Source organism: Arachis ipaensis, chromosome B5 (genome assembly GCF_059453495.1).
Source record: "Arachis ipaensis isolate K30076 ecotype BB chromosome B5, ASM5945349v1, whole genome shotgun sequence".
NCBI classification, from domain to species: domain Eukaryota; kingdom Viridiplantae; phylum Streptophyta; class Magnoliopsida; order Fabales; family Fabaceae; genus Arachis; species Arachis ipaensis.
Window position 1 is genome coordinate 13715785 of NC_142440.1, and position 19970 is coordinate 13735754.

Consider the following 19970-nt stretch of genomic DNA (forward strand, 5'->3'; position numbering starts at 1 on the left):
CAAATAGATAAGGAGACATAGGATCTCCTTGCCTCAACCCTCTCTTCGGATTGAAATTTTGGAGCCTGTTCCCGTTCCACAAAACTGCCAACGAAGAGGAAGTCACACAATTCAATATAAGATTAATGGTAGCCTTTGGAAACCCAAACCGGACCAAAGTAGCTTCCAGAAAATGCCAGTCTACCCTGTCATAAGCTTTTTCCAAATCAATCTTGAATGCCATGGTCCCTTTTCGAGACTTGGTGTTCCTCATGAAGTGCATAATCTCTTGAGCAATGATAATATTCTCTGTGGTTCCTCTTCCTGGAATAAACCCTCCTTGCAAAGGACCAATGATCTCCGACAGGAAAGGTCTGAACCTGTTAACTAGAACCTTTGTGACAATTTTATAAATTACATTACATAAGCTAATAGGCCGAAACTCCCGTAAGAAAGAGGGAACTTCCACTTTAGGAATTAGAACAATGAGAGTATCAAAAATAGCCGCATTCAATGAGAGAGATAGTAAGTTGAAGTACTGCTCGCAAAGACTAATAATAATGCTTTCATATATAGAAAAGTATATGAAACCAAAAGGTAATCAGCCAAAAAGTAAATAAAATCGTTTAATTAGAATCACTTTTTGAATAATATGTTTGAAAACTGCTCCTGAGCACAAACTAAAACCCGATTTTTCATAGAACCCAAACACATTTTGACTGGTTTTTGGCTGATATGCTTTTGGTTCCCTAGTTGTTCTCTATATAGAAAAGTTCTCTTCATATATTAAAATTTTATTATAATGGATACTTAATTAAATAGTCTACACAACTAACTAGTCCGAAAGAATATATAATGCAAGCCATTCAGAGACTACACTAACTTCGTGGTTCGTGGTTAATCCAATCAAAATTGAATATAGACCATTAATTGAACCAACATTAGTCCTTTTTTTCTTCGAACATCTATTCTTAATTCTTAATATATAAAAGTAGATACATAAGTTCCACATTACTTTTAAGACATTTCTTTTTTCCTACTAATGCTATATTAGCAATATCACTTACTTGGCAAAATTTTAGAATCAACCATTCAATTCTTGCCAAATCAACTATTATTTCCAAATCAGCAAAAAAATAAAATATACAAATAAAAAACTAAAAAATACAATACAATAACTTTGTAACCTACAAATATATTGAATTCATATTCCTGTATTTATTATATCTTACCGTTATAAGCAATAGAATAAATTTATAATCCCAACAATTAATTTATTAATTTTTATAAATAACTCACTAAAGGTAATAAACATCCATATTACAAATGTCATAATAATATTATTAATCATAATAAATTTTACGTTATAAGTATTTAAATTCCATACTATTTAAACTACATATATAAGTCTCTTATCACTATTCCTTCAAATAATATTAAATTTAGCACAAGAAATTTATTTCCCAATTACACATCTCAAACTTACTCAAATATCATACATTCATACATGCATCATACATTCATATATACTTACTCAAATATCATATACCTAATAATAACATAAATTGAATATTGGAATAGGAAAAGATCTTCACAATTTTAGCAAATATAAACGAAATTGATTACAAATTTGAATGAAACTATGTTGAATGTAAAAAGTGTCCGAAGAAAATATATAAAAAAGAAAACAACTACATTTGTGGCACATATAATCAAACACCACAATATCCAATAATAAAGTATCTCTATATACTTTTCATAATCTCATCTATCAAATTATTAGTTACTAACACAATACTTATTTTAGGTTCAAAATTCAACTAAAGGTTTTAGATCAAAGTGTTACAACAACTTTTGTACTATTTGATGGCGAAGCAAAAAATTCATTGGGCACAACTGCTTCAAATCTAATGACATTTCAGAAAAATAATGACATTGAAGCACCACTCCATCAAGAGATTAAGAAGAAAGAAAACCTTTCAAGACACATCTTCGTACATACAAAGATGGAACAAACAACACAATAGAAAGTACATCAAACTCAACAATTCATAAAGAACATGCCTTCATAAGAACCTACGATAGAAAGAAGAAAGTAACAACTCTAACAACAACTAATAAAAAAAAGGAGGACGAACACCACATAAGAAGATTAAGTCCATCAACTAAAACAAATGTAAAAATCAAACCACCAAATAAAAATGTCACTTTATATAACTCTAAAATCCAAATCTTTTGTACTACAAATTATTTTAAATAAAACACCTTTTAAATTTAACTTTAATTTACACATATTTAATTTATTTTTACAAAACATAATAATTTCTAATATTTATTATATACTATCATTAATTTACTGCTCCGCGCATGGCGCGGGTCTTATTCTAGTTAATCCTAGTTCTGAACTTGAGAAAGAAGCCTCACAATTTCGTTAATAACCTCACAATTTCGTTAATAACCCAAAACCTATATGTTATTCAAGCACACCATATGTCGTTGATTTTACCTTTAAAGAACACGTTATTAACCAGTAACACCCAAAACTAATTTCTTCGTCTCCGGTCGAAAGTCATAAAAATAATAGATGTAATAATTTGTAATTTCCTCATTTTTTTTTGCCAAAACAAAAAGAGAAGAAAAGAATAAAGGTAATATTTCTAGACAGAATTGCACGGAGTGACTAGTCGAAAGAGAACCAAAATTACATATGCAAATTAGGGGCCACATAATGGGGGCTACTGGCTACAATACAGACTGATTAATTGCATTTGCTAAACACACGTATCCATTTGCATGATCGGAAAACGTTAAAAATTTTAGAAAAGACAATACAAAAGTTAATAAAGGTATGTGATTAATTTGATAGTGTTAGCTAATAATCTAATATGTCATTGATAACAAAAAAGAAAAAAAAATTACAAAAAAGATACTTATACTAATAAAGAATAACATATCAAAATTAAATCTAAAATTTAAGCAGCAAAGATGAAAGCGAATCATAGATCAAAACAGAAAAATTCCAAAGACATACGGGTCTACGTGACTGTGGAAGCCACTATGGAAACTCAGGCTTTGGTTTTGCCCTCTACCTATTGTTGTTTTCTATGTAAGCATCTTCAAAACTAGAACTCAAAAAGTTCAATGCAGCCAATACCCTTTTTACCCCTTGCATGAAGCCCCACGACCACTTTCCGTATGGGCTAACAAGGACTTTGACGGTAATGAAATATCGTATAACGTATGGTATAGAGTGGACCAGCCAAGCAACTTTACTGTATAGAAAGTGATTTCATATGAACTGATCCGTGACGCATTAATTTGATCAAATCTAATTCGACGTCTTAATTAATAAATTCACCGCTTTATCGCAACTTTAATTTACAGGTGTGAGATAAAATTAAACTTGTTATTTTTACACACTAATAACACTTTTTTACTATTAGATGGAGCGCATGATTTATAACTAATAAATCTCAAATCTTATGTAATACAGAAATAGAGACAAGACAAAAGGAATACTAAGTAAATTTCTAATGAAATAATGTCATATTCAATAGTCAACAACGTAGGATAAAAGTATTGCTTGAAGTTACGGTCGAGGGAAGAAAAGTTTGGGATAATGGAGAGTAATGAAATTCCCCATCCCTGAAGGGACAACTTGTCTGGTTGACAATGAAATTTACAATGATAACTTAGTTAACAGTTTCGATGAAATCAATCAGACAAGGAAAGAAATGACAATATAACATAGTGGCATGAATATGAAAGAAAGAAAATGAACACACCTTGCGCTGGAGGAGAAACATCACAGCCTTGCTACAATGGCTGTTTTCGTTCTCCCTTTATTGTCTCTGACTCTAATAAGTCTCAAAATTCCAGCGTCAGTGTTGTGTTTGGATCAAGCCATGACTTGGAAGAAGCCACGTCTTATACTCTTCATCCATATACACAATTCACAAACCATGAGGCCATCCCTTCTTTGCAAGAATCATATGCTAACTTCATCAAAGCATACCCTCCATTTGGGAACACTTCTGAAGTTGATCGAATTCGTGCCCAAGAATACCCTCACTTGAATCTCTCCAACATTTGCTTTGATTACACCGGACATGGCCTTTTCTCCTATGTTCAGCAGCAGAGGTTCTGTCCCTCAACTTCAGTTGCTTCTTCATCTTCTTGTCCTCCTCCATCTGCCTTGGAACCACCCTTCTTCGATATCTCCCACAAGCCAGTGAATTTGCATTCTCAGATACTCCATGGTGGACAGGAATCAGAGCTTGAATCCAGAATCAGAGAGAGGATCATGGCATTTATGAATATCTCTGAAGCTGATTACACCCTGGTTTTCATTGCCAATGAGGTATCTGCTTTCAAACTTGTGGCTGAATCTTTCCAATTTCAGTCCAATGGAGAGCTCCTCACAGTGTATGATCACAGGAGCGAGGCACTGGATGTGATGATGGAGGCCTGCAAAGCGCAAGGGGCACATATCTTGTCAGCGGAGTTCTGCTGGCCAAAGCTAGGAATAAAGTACAAGAAATTGAAGAAGATGATAATGAGCAAAAGAGATAAGAGAAAGAGAGGCCTATTTGTTTTTCCACTTCACTCAAGAGTTACCGGAGCACCATATTCATATGTATGGATGTCTTTGGCACAAGAAAATGGATGGCATGTGTTGGTTGATGCATGTGCATTTGCACCTAAGGAGATGGACACCTTGGGTCTAACCATGTTCAAACCTGATTTTCTGATCTGTTCATTTCACAAAGTTTATGGTGAAAATCCATCAGGTTTTGGGTGCTTATTTGTCAAGAAATCCAGTGTTTCTGCTATAAAAGATTCAGCCAACAATCCTACAAGCCTAGGAATTATAAGCCTCCTTCCGGCATTTCGACAAACACAAGATCTACAAGAAGAGTTGCAAAGTGAAACTTCTCCACCACATGAGATTGAAGTAGTTTCAGTGGCACAGTCATCATCAGAAATTGTGGAGTTACAAACATCGCTAGAGTCAACTCTATCTAGAAGAGGATTAAGTTCAGTGAATGAGATAGAATGCAAAGGATTGGAACATGCAGATTCAGTGGGGCTAATCCAAATTAGTTGCAGGGCTAAGTATCTCATCAATTGGCTTGTTAATGCAATGATGAGTCTCCAACATCCACATCATCCTCAAACTGGGATTTCCCTAATTAGAATCTATGGACCAAATATAAATGCACACCGTGGACCAGCAGTGGCATTCAACGTGTTTGATTGGAAAGGAGAAAAGGTTGATCCTTTAATTGTGCAGAAGCTAGCAGACAGGAACAACATCTCTCTGAGCAGTGCAGTTTTGCAGAAAATAAGGTTCTTTGACAAGAATGAGGAAGACAGAGAGATGGGTATAGAGAGCAGAGTGTGTGAGGTGAAAGGGTTGAGGGGGCAATGTGGTAATTATATTAAGACAGAGAGAGAAAGAAATGAGTGTGGGATAAGTGTGGTGACAGCTGCACTTGGTTTCTTAACGAACTTTGAGGATGTATATAGGCTTTGGGCATTTCTTTCAAGATTCTTGGATGCAGATTTTGTGGAGAAAGAAAGATGGAGATACATGGCTCTTAATCAGACTACTATTGATATATGAATTGGTTTGTTGCCTAATTACCCTTTATCATCATTTTTTCATTGCCTCATACTGCTAATAATAATAGTTCCAATCTTCAATTAATATTGCATTTGATATCTGCATCATCAATTATCTACTCTTTTGGCAATGTCATTCAGTCTTTGCATTATTACATCGCAGGTACTGCTAAAAAAACAGCTAGTATAATTTCTTTTTGTATTTTTCAATTTGCAGCACTTATATATATATATATGGATAATTCTATAATGAAGATATATTTATGTGAAAAGAATGAAAAAAAAAATAGTAAGTATAAGTATAATCTATTTTAAAAAAATTAATAAAAATAAAATTATACATTCTTTAAAATTGTATCTAATTATTTATAAAGGTAAATTTTTATCCGTTATCATTTTTTCTCTTCATCATAGTATGAATCAAGGAATAAAAATTCAAAAATTAAATTGAGACAATTAAAAATTAAAAAATTATTTAAAATTTTAGTGAAAATTCAATAACCACTTCAACCCTTAACTCATTTTTGGAACTTTCAAATTCTAAGCGTTTAGGCCACCTGTACGAATCGCAATTAATTAATCGCTTAATTAATTAATTTAATTGTCTAAAACAGGTTTCAAAAATTTAGAATATTAATTAGAAAATTTAAATATCATATTTGGACTTGATAGATTTTTTTAAGTTGAAAAATGTAATTTTCTGTGAAAATTGCGTAAAAATGCATACCAGTAAATTAGCCGGTAGTACCGGCTTAAATTTGTCTAGTACTATGTGAGAGCAGTAAAAACGGTAGAAAAACTTAGGAAAATAATTAAAGTTGAAAATCGAGCGCTAATTTTAAAGGTTTGGCCTAAAATTGGGCCAAACGAATTAAAAATACTGACGGGTTGGACCATGTCCAAGTTGGGCCCAACCCAACATATATATAAGCCAATTAGAGGCCATTTCAGCCACTTCACACTTCATAACTCAACACACACAGTAGTTGGTAGGGTTAGAGAGTTGAGGAAGAACACTATTCACTTTCTCGCTCTTTTGCTCATAACTTGAGTTACGGTGCTCCGATTCGCGAACGTTTTGCGGCCACGCAAAATTTTCGCCGAGCCCGTTAGTTCCATCTAATCAAAGTGGAAAGATTTTTGAAAATTCTTGCCCATTTTTCATCTCTATAAAATTCAAAATTTTAGGTTTGCTTTTTTAGTGATTTTTGTAATTTTTGGTGTTTAGGTACACTTTAACACTTGGTTGCTATTGGATTTTATCCCTAAAACTATTGGGTAAGGTAAGAATATCTTAAACCCTTGTGGATTTATGATTTTGGTAAACCCTAGGATTTAATTATGATGAATTAATTGTGTAAAGCTTGGAATTTATGATTATTGGAGCTTTTGGATTGTGTATGGTGGCTTGATTGAACTTGAAAACTTGTGGAAGCTTAGTTGGGGTCAAATTTTGGTGTTTGGTGCATATTAAGAATCAACTAAAGTATGGTTTTGGTTTTCTCTATGTAATATGTAATATTTCTGGACACTTAGGCTAGTAGACCTGAGAATAGGATTGAATTGGTTATTGATAATTGTGATGTATAACGATTTTAATGATTGTGATGATTTTGGTGAATGATGATATTGATTTATAATGTGGGGTTGGATAATGATGATCATGAGGATTGATAATGAATTATAAGGCTTGTTGATGTTGATAATACTGAGGATAACAAAATGATGTTTTGTGATGTTAATTATTGAAAGTTGAGTTTTATAAGTGGAATTTGGTGTATGGAATGGATGATATTATATGTTGTTAAGTTGTGAAATGATGAGAAGGTATATGAATATAATTTAGGTACATTGGAACTGTTTTGGATGTGGAATAAGTGGTTTTGAATTGAGAGTTTTGGTAAAATTGAGGTTTAAGAGTTTTTGGTAAAAACGGATTTTGGGCCAATCTTGGCAGATCATATCTTGAGCATCGATTTTTGAAATTGATTGAATTTTGTATCAAATTAAAGATAATTTAAAGAGCTTTAAATTGGTATAGATTTCGAGGAAATCGGAATCTTGTAGAAAAAGATATGATCGTTATAAGTTGGTATAAAAAAACTAAATTCTGTGATGTTGCAGAAAATTTTAAGTTTTGGTTTGTGTGCCCATGCACGAACCTATATCTATGAACTGAGGAGAACGGGTGTTATGACTCGTGCGTACGCACGAGGGGTGTGCACGCACACCCTGAGAAAGTTGCAAGTTGTGCGTACGCACAACATCATGCGTACGCACAAGCTGGGAAGAGCATTCTGTTGAGTGCGTTCGCACGTATTCATGCGTACTCACAAGATGAAAAATTTTACTTTGTGTGCGTACGCACACCTCTATGCGTACGCACAAACCCTGCTTTTCAAATTTAAAATTTTGTTTTCAATTGTTTTACCTTCCCGATAAGCTTGCAAACTTCCGTAACGCTTGCTTAAGGTCCCTTAGCTTGTTAATAGATTTTGAAAGATAGATAATACCTTAAGTGAGTTTAACTAGATATTTTCTGGTAAAATATTTAGAAGACGGAGACTTAGGTTTCTGAAGTTTGTGAGTGGACCATTGGAGTACTCTATTGATGATGAGTGTGATGAGATGTGGAAATAAGAAAATTGATAAAGTTTGCGACGAGTCTGGGACTCGAAGATAAATGAGAAAATATTGAATGTTGAAAGTGATCACTGAATGAGAAATGGATATATATTGTATTATACTGAGATTGTTGAGATGCTAGGCGCCTGGCAGGGACGGTAGGTTAATCCCGCCTGTCGAGGTCGCGACAACGGCGTAATGGCGGTGGTTAGTCCCGATTATGTTGAGATGTGAGGTTTGTGGCTGAGTATCCCGCTCGCATCTTTTCGGAATCACAAGAGTATGTCGGACACTATATTCTGGACTATGTGTTGGACACGATATCCCTGGGGTTTCCATTTATATTTGTGACCAAAAGGCGACATTTCCATGGAAAAGTGTCGGGTTGGCAGTTAAACCGACAATGTGATATCACAGCCAATAGCACAGGCATTCATCATGTGCATTTTCTACGTGGTTGCTTGCTTTGTTTACTTGCATACTATGCCTAATTGTATAACATGCTTAATTGGTTCTTGATTTACTTGCTATACATGATAATTACTTGTGCTTTACTTGTACGAATTACTTGTGTTTTCTACTGGGATTGAGGAGGTTCAGTAGGCGGTGGCGATGGGATCGCATGGCGGTTAGGCTAGCAAAGGCTATGGGACAGCGATGTAAATGTTAGATTAGAAATCTCCTAAGTTAGATGTCCTATTTAAGGATTTATTTATCTATTTTATAATCTTGAATATTATGATGATGTGAAGTTCTAGGATTTTCTCTGGCGTCCCGGAATCTTATATCTTACATTACTGGATACTGTTACCATACTGAGAACTTTCGATTCTCATAACCCACCTCGGTGAGTTGCATGACAGTGACAGAGCGGAGGATCCTTATCATCTTTTTTGTTTTAGTACTGTCACTTTTGTATCTATATTTGCCTTAGAGGCTAACTTTGAGAGTAGATATTGTATATGCTGTTTTAACTTTTCGAACTCTGTATGTCTGCATATAGCTAGTCGGCCTAAACTCCGCAAGCTGTGGCTAGTATTTTATGACTATTATACTCATATATCTACATATGCCTTGTTATCTTGTATCTACATCTTGTGCCTTTAGGCTTGTCGTTTCGTGTGAACATTTCGTGCTTTTGAAACTCTGTTTTTGAGCTTATTTCTTCATCGAGCTTCTAGAATTACTATCTCTTTCTATATATATTATTTTATAAGCCTTAGAATTGTCGTGACCTTTAATTATCCTTTACTTTACGGCATGAGATAAGACTTAGGGTAATTAGGGTATTACATTTAGTGGTATCAGAGCGGTTCGTCCTCGTGAGCCTGAGGGATGGACCGATTGTGCTTCATTGCATACCCTGTGTCTTTTTCTTTCATGCTATTTAGGTTTTCTGCTTGATATATATATATATATATATATATCATGCTTGTTTGTGAGTGCCTTTTTGGGATAATTGAAGCACTAGGCTTTTGATATTGAGACTGATCACCTTGATATCGACTGTTTGGTGTAGACAGGAACCCTAATGGCTACTCGCAGATGAGGTCGTACGCGTACCCTGCAAGCCCAGCATGTTTCGAACAACCAATTTGTGGATTTTGCGACGTATCAACTGTTAGGAGAGGCTCAACATTGGTGGCAAGGGGAATGCCAGTTACTGCATCTTCAGAATGCCGACATTCCTTGGGATGTGTTTCAAATGGCATTTTATAAGAAGAATTTTCCGGAGTCAGTGAGAGAAGCTAAAGAGTTAGAGCTTATGCAGCTGAAGCAAGGCTCGTTATTCGTGGCCGATTACACTAGTCGATTCGAGGAGTTCTGTAGTTTCTCTAGGGTATGTCAAGGTGCTCCGGAGTCCTATGAGAGTTGGAAGTGTATCAAGTATCAAGGAGGCTTGAGGGACAACATTATGATGGCTGTAGCTCCTTTGGCGATTCGGATGTTTTTGGAATTGGTGAATAAAGCCCGAGTGGTTGAAGAGTGCGCTAAAAAGGTGTCATTCGTAAGAGATACTAGAGATGGAAACAACAACCGTGGGCGTGGCAAGTACTTTCAGCCGAGGGGGTCAGAATTTCAAGAGGAGATGACATGTACCTCAAGGTCAAGGCAACATTAGAAGACCCACTTTTGATCAGTACCACCAGGAAAGAGGAAGAGGTAACCAGGGTAAGACTTCTCCGGATTTAACTTATGATCGTTGTGGGCGTTTTCATCCATATGACTCGTGCAAGCTGGGTATAGGTGGTTGCTTCAATTGCAGATTTCCTGGTCACTTGGCAAGGGATTGGACTCATGGGAAGAACCCAAATGCGGGTTGGAATCAATACCAAGGACGAGTGTTTGCTGTGAACGCCAATAATACTGCCAACGGAGACCCTTTGATGAGAGGTAAATGTTTATTTGGTGATAAAATATTGGTTGCATTGTATGATACTGGGGCTTCGTATTCTTTCATTGCATTTGATAAGGTTGAAGAACTAGGGTTGAAAATGTCAGAATTAGCTTTTGATTTGCATGTACATACCCCATATCAGACAGTTGTGACTAAATCAGGTTGTAGGAAAGTATCTTACAAGATTGAGGACAGAGAATTTGTTCATGATTTAATCTGTTTGCCAATGGTTGGGTTGGAGATGATTTTGGGGTTTGATTGGTTGTCAAAGAACCTGGTATTGTTGGATTGCTTTGAGCGATCAATTCGGTTAATGCCAGAAGGAGAAGGAGGAGTAGTGGTAGCTAAGGGTTATTATCTGAAATCTGTGTTGGTAAATTATAGTGGAAAAGAGTATCCGAGTTATATGCTTTTGGCTGCGAATGCGTTAGGTGATGAACATGAGTTAGATCAAATTCTGGTAGTTAGAGACTTTTCTGAAATATTTCCTGAAGATATTCCCAAATTTCTACCTCAAAGGAAAATTGAATTTGCTATTGACTTGGTGCGGAGAGCCGAACCAGTGTCGATTGCGCCGTACCGAATGGCTCCGATAGAGCTGGCGGAACTAAAGACTTAGTTGGAAGGACTTCTAAACAAGAGGTCCATTGAATGAGTATGTCTCCATGGGGAGTGCCAGTTTTATTGGTAAAGAAAAAATATGGGGAAATGCAACTTTGCAATGATTACCGACAGTTGAACAAAGTGACTGTGAAGAACAAGTATCTGTTGCCGAGGATAGATGACTTAATAGATCAGTTGCAAGGAGTTGGGGTGTTTTTAAAAATTGATTTAAGATCCAGTTACCATTAGATAAGGGTGAAGGAGGATGATATTCCGAAAACTGCGTTTAGGACACGCTATGGACATTACGAGTTTGCGGTGATGTCCTTTGGGTTGACGAATGCACCTGCTGTGCTCATGGATTACATGAACAAAGTATTTTATCCCTTTTTGGACAAATTCGTGGTGGTATTCATAGATGACATCTTAGTTTACTCAAAGACAGTGGAAGAACATGAAGATCACTTGAGGATTGTGTTGCAAATCCTGAAAGAGCGTAAATTGTATGCGAAATTATCTAAGTGTAAATTTTGGAAGGAAGAGGTGAAGTTCTTAGGTCACGTAGTGAGTAAGGGTGGAATAGCGGTGGATCCTTCTAAAGTGGAGGCAATGATAGAATGGGAGAGGCTGATTACGGTAACAAAGGTTAGGAGTTTCTTGGGATTGGCCGGATATTACCGAAGATTCATAAAGGGATTTTCTCAAATTGCTTTACCGATAACTAAGTTAACCCGGAAGGAGAGACCATTTGTGTGGACGACAGAGTGTGAGGAGAGCTTTCAAGCTTTGAAGGAGAAATTAACCTCGTGCCTGTTTGAATTTTGTGGAACCGTACGAGCCATTTGAAGTGTACTGTGATGCTTCGTTAAAGGGTTTGGGTTGCGTGTTGATGCAACACCGAAACGTAGTGACTTACGCATCGCGTCAGCTGAGACCTCATGAGATGAATTACCCAACTCATGACCTAGAATTGGCGGCAGTTATGTTTGCATTAATGATTTGGAGGCACTACTTGTACAGAGGTTTAGAGTCTTTTCTGATCACAAGAGTTTTAAGTACATCTTTGATCAGAAAGAGCTCAATATGCATCAAAGGAGGTGGATGAAGCTACTAAAATATTATTATTTTGAACTAAGTTATCACCCCGAAAAGGCAAACGTTGTGGTGGATGCATTGAGTTGAAAGTCGTTAATGATCACTTAGATGAAGATCAAAGAGGAGGAGTTAGTGGACAAGTTTGCAGACCTCAAGTTGGATATTGAGAAAGTTGCCAGAATAGCTTGTTTGAATCAGTTGCAAATTTCAAGTACGTTTTTTTAAGTCAGAAATTCAGGGGGCTCAGCAAAATGAGCAAGAACTTCAAAGATTGTTCCAACCGATTGGTAAGGAAAGGCATGGAGAGTTTACTAAGGACAATGAAGGGTTATGGAGGTATAAGAGGAGGATTTGCGTGTCGGATGTTAGAACTTTGAGACAAGAGTTGTTGTCAGAAGCCCATAGCAGCGGATTCTCCATTTATCCAGGTAGTACGAAGATGTATCATGATTTGAAGAAGATGTTCTAGTGGCATGAGATGAAGAGTGATGTAGCTACACTTGTGTCTAACTGTCTGACGTGTCAGAAGGTGAAGATAGAGTACTAGAGACCGTCAGGAATGTTATAGCCACTTGAGATTTCTCAGTGGAAGTGGGAAGGAATTGCAATAAATTTTGTGTCCGGTTTATCGAGGACTAGGTCGGAATTTGATGTGGTTTAGGTGATCGTGGATCACTTAACCAAGTCCGCTCACTTCCTGCCTATCCGAGTGAACTACTCCTTGGAGGACTTGGCAAGGTTGTACATCAAGGAGATTGTAAGGTTGCACGGGGTGCCATCGAGCATAGTGTCGAACCATGATCCCCGATTCACATCAAAGTTTTGGAGAGCTTTCCAAAGAGCTTTCGGTACGAGACTATGTCTCGACACAGCGTAAAAGGACAATTCAGACATTGAAAGATATGCTAAGGGCGTGTGTATTGGATCAATCGGGAAATTGGGACTGTTACATGCCATTGGTGGAATTTGTGTACAACAACAGCTTTCATGCGAGCATCGGAATGGCTCCGTATGAGGCCTTGTATGGACAGAAGTGCCAATCTCCACTGTCTTGGTATGAAGCCGGTGAAGTAAGTGTGTTGGGGCTGGATTTGGTAGCAGAGACCACTGAGAAGATCAAACAAATTAGGGCCAGAATCTTGACTGTACTGAGCCAACAGAAGAGTTATGCAGATCAGAGAAGGAAACTGTTGGAATTTGAAGTGTGTGAGCACGTATTTCTGAGGGTTACTCCGACAATTGGAATTGGAAGGGCGATTAAAACTAAGAAGTTGAGTCCGAGATTCATTGGGCCTTTTGAGGTCTTGAGGCGAGTCGGGCCAGTGGCATATCAAGTAGCTTTTCCGTCGTGTTTGTTTAACTTACATGACGTATTTCATGTGTCACAACTCTGTAAGTACACGTCGGATGCGACTCCTGTGTTAGAGCCTGAGTCGGTTGAGTTGAAGGAGAACCTGACTTTTCAAGTAACACTGGTGCGGATTGACGACACTAGTGTGAAGAAGTTGCTTGGAAAGAAAGTTCTGTTGGTTAAGGTAGCTTGGAAGAGAGCAGGAGTGGAAGAGCATACTTGCGAATTGGAGTCTGAGATGCGGAAGGATTATCCCAAGTTATTCGCAGGTAATCACTAAATTTTGGGGACAAAATTTTTTATTTGGTAGGGAGAATGTAAGAACCACAATTAATTAACTGCTTAATTAATTAATTTAATTTCCCAAAATAGGTTCCAAAAATTTAGAATATTAATTAGTAAATTTAAATATGATATTTGGACTTAGTAGATTTTTCTGTGAAAATTTGCGTAAAAACGCGTACCAGTAAATTAGCCGGTAATACTGGCTTAAATCTGTCTGGTACTGTGTGAGAATAATAAAAATTGTAGAAAAACTTAGGAGAATAATTAAAGTTGAAAATCGAGCGCTAATTTTAAAAGTTTGGCCCAAAATTGGGCCAAACAGGTTAAAAACGCTAACGGGTTAGACCGGGCCCAAGTTTGGCCCAAGCCCAACATATATATAAGCCAATTAAAGGCCATTTCAGCCACTTCACACTTCATAACTCAACACACACAGCAGCTGGTAGGGTTAGAGATCCGAGGAAGAACACTATTCACTTCCTCACTCTTTTGCTTGTAACTTGAGCTACGGTGCTCCGATTTGTAAACGGTTTACAGCCACGTAAAACTCTCGCTGAGTCCGTTAGTTTCAACTAACCAAAGTGGTAAGATTTTTGAAAATCCTTACCCAGTTTTTATCTCTATGAAATTCAAAATTTTAGGTTTGGTTTTTTAGTGATTTTTGTAATTTTGGGTGTTTAGGTACACTCTAGCACTTGGTTGCTATTAGGTTTAGCCTACAAAATTATTGGGTAAGGTAAGGATATCTTAAACCCTTATAGATTTATGACTTTGGTAAACTCTAGATATTAATTATGATGAATTAATTGTGTATAGCTTGGAGATTATGATTATTGGAGCTTTTGGATTGTGTATGGTGGCTTGATTGAACTTGAAAACTTGTGGAAGCTTGGTTGGGGTCAAATTTTGGTTTTTGATGCATATTGGAAATTGGCTAAGGTATGATTTCAGTTTTCTCTATGTAATATGTAATCTTTCTGGACACTTAGGCTAGGAGACCTTAGGATAGGGTTGAATTGGTTGTTGATAATTGTGATGTATAATGATTTATGATGGTAAAATGATGTTTTGTGATGTTAATTATTGAAAGTTGAGTTTTATAAGTGGAATTTGGTGTATGGAATGGATGATATTATATGTTGTTAAGTTGTGGAATGATGAGAAGGTATATGAATATAATTAGGTACATTGGGACTGTTTTGGATGTGGAATAAGTGGTTTTGAATTGAGAGTTTTGGTAAAATTGAAGTTTAAGGGTTTTTGGTAAAAACGGATTTTGGGCCAACTTTGGCAGATTACATCTTGAGTCTCGATTTTTGAAATTGATTGGATTTTATATCAAATCAAAGATAATTTAAATAGCTTTAAAACATTATAAATTTCATGGAAATCGAAATCTTGTAGAAAAAGATATGATTGTTGGAAGTTGGTATCAAAACTCTAAATTCTGTGATGTTACAGAAAGTTGTAAGTTCTGGTTTGTGTGCTCACGCACACACCTGTGCCTACGCACCGAGCAAAACGGGTGTTATGACTCGTACGTATGCACGAGGGGTGTGTGCACGCACACCCTGAGAAAGTTGCAAGTTGTGCGTACGCACAACATCATGCGTACACACAAGCTGGGAAGAACATTCTGTTGAGTGCATCCGCACGTATTCATGCGTGCTCACAAGATGAAAAATTTTACTTTATGTGCGTATGGACACCTCTATGCATACGCACAAGCCTTACTTTTCAAATTAAAAACTTTGTTTTCAATTGTTTCACATTTCCGGTAAACTTACAAACTTTCATAACGCTTGCTTAAGGTCCCTTAACTTGTTTTTAGGCTTTGAAATATAGAGAATACCTTAAGTGAATTTAACTAGATATTTTCTGGTAAAAAGTTTAGAAAATGAAGACTTAGATTTCTGAAGTTTGTGAGTGGACCATTGGAGTACTCTACTGATGATGAGTGTGATGAGCTGCGGAAATAAAAAAATTGATAAAGTTTGTGATGAGTCTGGGACTCGAAGATAAATGAGAAAATATTGAATGTTGAAAGTGATCATTGAATGAGATATGGATATATATTGTATTATACTGAGATTGTTGAGATACTATGTACCTGGCAGGGATGGTAGGTTAATCCCGCCTGTCGAGGTCGCGGCGACGGCGTAAGGGCAGTGGTTAGTCCCGCTTACGTTGAGATGTGAGGTCTGTGACTGAGTATCCCACTTGTATCCTTTCGGAATCACAAGAGTATGCCGGGCACTATATCCCTGGACCGTGTTCCGGGCACGATATCCCTGGGGTTCCCATTTATATTCGTGACCGAAAGGCGACATTCTCATGGGAATGTGTCGGGTTAGCAGTTGAACCGACAATGTGATATCACAGCCAATAGCACAAGTATTCATCATGTGCATTTTCTACGTGGTTGCTTGCTTTGTTTACTTGCATACTATACCTAAATGTATAACATGTTTAATTGCTTCTTGATTTACTTGCTATACATGATAATTACTTGTGCTTTACTTGTGTTTTCTACTGGGATTGAGGAGGTTTGGTAGGTGGTGGCGATGGGATCGCATGGCAGTTAGGCTGGCGAAGGCTGTAGGACAACGATGTAAATGTTAGATTAGAAATCCCCTAAGTCAGATGACCTGTTTAAGGTTTTATTTCTCTGTTTTATAAGCTTGAATATTATGATGATGTGAAGTTCTAGGATTGCCTCTGGCGTACCGGAATCTTATATCTTACATTACTGGGCACTGTTACCATACTAGAACCTCTAGTTCTCATACCATATTCTGTTGTTATTTTTCAGATATAGGTCGTAACCCACCTCGGTGAGTTGTGTAATGGTGACAGAGCAGAGGATTCTTATCATCTTTTGGACTTCTTTTAAATATTTTATTTTAGTACTCTCACTTTTGTATCTATATTTACCTTAGAGGTTAACTTTGAGAGAGATATTGTATATGCTGTTTTAACTTTTCGAACTCGTTATGTCTGTATATAGCTAGTCGGCCTAAATTTTGCAGGCTACGGCTAGTATTTTATGACTATTATACTCATATATCTACATATGCCTTGTTATCTTGTATCTACATCTTGTGTCTTTAGGCTTGTAGTTTCGTGTGAACGTTTCGCGCTTTTGAAACTCTGTTTTTTAGCTTATTTTTTCATAGGGCTTCTAGAATTACTACCTCTTTCTATATATATATATTATTGTATAAGCCTTAGAATTTTCGTGACCTTTAATTATCTTTTACTTTACGGCATGAGATAAGGCTTAGGGTAATTAGGATGTTACGGCGCCTGATCTAATTTTTTTTCTTTTGGTTCAAGAATACTATGGCAATGAAATTGATATTAAAATTAAATAGGTTTAAATAGGTATTCACCCTTATAAAATATTTGTTTTCTCGTTTTATTTTTATAACATGTTTTGCATTATTATTTAACCTATTATATTTATAGGGACGGATATAGAAATTTAGTAGAGAAGGAGGTCAAAAATTAAAATATTATATAATTAAATATAATATTATATATTTAGTAATATATATAATCATAATTAATATTTTTTAATTAAAAAATTCTAATATGTACTTGTTATATAAAAGAATTATGTTAATTTTTATAATTTTTTTATTTTGAATTTGATAAAATATAAAAATTATCTATTTTTTAATTAGGTTACTTTGTTAAGTATTATTATGACCGTAAATTATATTTTTATACTTCATGTTATAAAAAATATGCTATAAAATAATATAAATAAGTTATTTTAATAACTTTGTTATACGCATTTAAAACATTTTCGTAAATAAAATATAATCGTTTTAATGAATTTACTTAATATGTTATCATTTTAATATCATGTAAAACATAAATAAGTTGTAAAATAATTTACTTTCATCTATGTACGGTAATATATAAAGTTTTTTTAACATTTAATTAGATGTTGATGTTATTATAAATATTAAAGTATTTTTGTAATAAATTTGGTATATCACACAATTTCTCTTGTCCTATAACACTTCAACAAAATGATGTTGTAGAAAAGAGAAATAGAAGTTTTTAAGAAATGACTCGAGTCATGCTTTGAGAAAGTGATGTACCCAAATTTCTTTGAGTTGAAGCTGTGAATGCAGCGTGTTATATTTTGAATCGAACCATAATCCAAAAGTTTTTAAAGAAAACCCCCTATGAGCCGTGAAAAGGAACTCCTCCTAATCTTAAGTACTTTTATGTCTCTGGATGTAAATATTTTGTGTTAAATACAAAAAGATAATCTTAGAGAATTTGATCCAAAGTCATATGAATATACCTTTGTAAGATATTCAACTACTAGCAAGGCTTATAGAGTATACCTTAAAGAATATAGGATAATTGAAGAGACCATACATATTACTTTCTGTGAATCTAACTCAATTTCAAGTGTTATAGAAGATAATAATGCAGGAAATTAAGTTGAACAGAACTTAAGTGGAGCCTAAGTTCAAGACAAATCAGAATTCTTGAAAGAAGTTTCTGACTCTAATTTTGCAGACCAAAATGCAAGAGACAAATCCGTTTTGTCTTCTACCACAGCAGAAACTTCTAAAAATCTCAACACTCTTGAATCAAACAAATCATATTTGCTCTCGCATTACCCAAACCCAAAGAATGGAAGTTTTTGAAAAACTATCTATAAGAATTTATAATCGGAGATCTATCACAATGTGCTACCACAAGATCTTCAAATAAAAGAAGGATGGAACAAAATAATTTTGCTTTTTATTTCTCAAATTGAATCACTAGATATAGAGGAAGCCTTTGAAGATCCATCATGGATCAAAGCAATAGAAAATGAATTAATTCAATTTGAGAAAAATAAAATTTGGACATTGGTGCCAAGTTCTAATGGAAAAAAGGTGACGGAAATTAAGTGGATCTTTTAGAATAAGTTGGGTGAGGATAGTAGCATTGCAAGAAACAAAGCAAGACTAGTGTCTCAAGGGTATGGTCAAGAAAAGGGAATTGACTTCGATGAGTTATTTGCTCCGGTTGCAAGAATAGAGATAATATGCTTTTTTAAATGGTATTATTGATAGAGAAGTATACGTGACTCAACCTCCAAATTTTGAAAACAAAAATTTTTCAAATCATGTTTTTGAACTTTCAAAAGCTCTTTATGATTTTAGACAAATTCTTAGAGCTTGATATGCTTAACTCTTGTTGAAAAATAGTTTTCAAAGAGGTACCACGGATACAACTCTTTTTATTAAAGAATCTAATGATCATTTCATTCTAGTTTAAATTTATGTAAATGACATTGTGTTTAGATCGGCTGATAAAACCTTGTGTTCTGATTTAAGTGTATTAATGACTAGTGAGTTTGATATGAGTATGATGGAAGAACTCACATTCTTCCTTGGACTCTAATCAAACAAATTTCTAGTGGTATTTTTGTACATCAAAGTAAATATATCAAAGAGTTAGTTAAAAAATTTGGTTCAGAAAATTCTAAACCAATGAGCACCCCAATGTATCCAAACTCTAAACTTGAAAAGGATAAAAATAGTAAAGATGTGGATGAAACAAGGTATAGAAAAATAATTGGATCTCTCATGTACCTCAGTTCCTCTAGACTGGACATAATTCAAAGTGTTAGAGTATGCTCTAGATTTCAATCACACCTAAAAGAATTCCATCTTTCGGCTGTCAATAGAATTATTAGATATATAAATGACACTTATGATTATGGCCTTTGGTATCCTAAATCTGATGAGTTTTGTATAGTGGGTTATTGCGATGTAGATTTAGCCGGTGACCAAATTGATCGAAGAAGCACTTCCAAAATTTGTTGCTTTTTTAGACAGTCACTCAATGTGTGATCCAGCAAGAAATAACTTATTGTTACTTTGTCCACAGCTGAGGCTGAATACATAGCTGCATCGTCTTGTTGTTCACAATTATCGTGGCTTAAAACCCAACATTCGGATTACAAATTGTAAATCAATAGTATTTTCTTGA

At 35.4% G+C, this 19970-nt stretch overlaps 2 protein-coding genes and 1 long non-coding RNA gene across 4 annotated transcripts; 2 read left to right on the forward strand and 1 right to left on the reverse strand.

Annotated features, from left to right (window-relative positions):
• Positions 1 to 3497: 3497 nt before the first annotated feature.
• Positions 3498 to 4733, reverse strand: LOC148563416 (uncharacterized). The gene is made up of 2 exons (XR_015883183.1): positions 4597 to 4733; positions 3498 to 4446 (listed from the first exon to the last, which is right to left on the reverse strand). It is a non-coding gene; the product is annotated as an uncharacterized LOC148563416 (long non-coding RNA).
• LOC107642973 (molybdenum cofactor sulfurase-like) lies at positions 3755 to 16931 on the forward strand. Of its 2 annotated transcripts, XR_015883182.1 has the most exons (3): positions 3755 to 5609; positions 6833 to 6887; positions 16774 to 16931. XR_015883182.1 is itself a non-coding variant. In XM_016346499.3 (2 exons), exon 1 carries the CDS (start codon positions 3755 to 3757, stop codon positions 5603 to 5605), a length of 1851 nt encoding a protein of 616 aa, XP_016201985.1. In that variant the 3' UTR covers positions 5606 to 5609; positions 6833 to 7213. The 2 variants fall into 2 exon arrangements, 1 of the variants encoding a protein (XP_016201985.1); XM_016346499.3 differs by lacking the exon at positions 16774 to 16931 and having other exon boundaries at positions 6833 to 7213.
• On the forward strand, positions 9935 to 11246 carry LOC107640178 (uncharacterized). The gene is made up of 2 exons (XM_088486797.1): positions 9935 to 10281; positions 10496 to 11246. The coding sequence occupies exons 1-2, from the start codon at positions 9935 to 9937 to the stop codon at positions 11244 to 11246; spliced, it is 1098 nt and encodes a 365-aa protein (XP_088342923.1).
• Positions 16932 to 19970: the final 3039 nt, after the last annotated feature.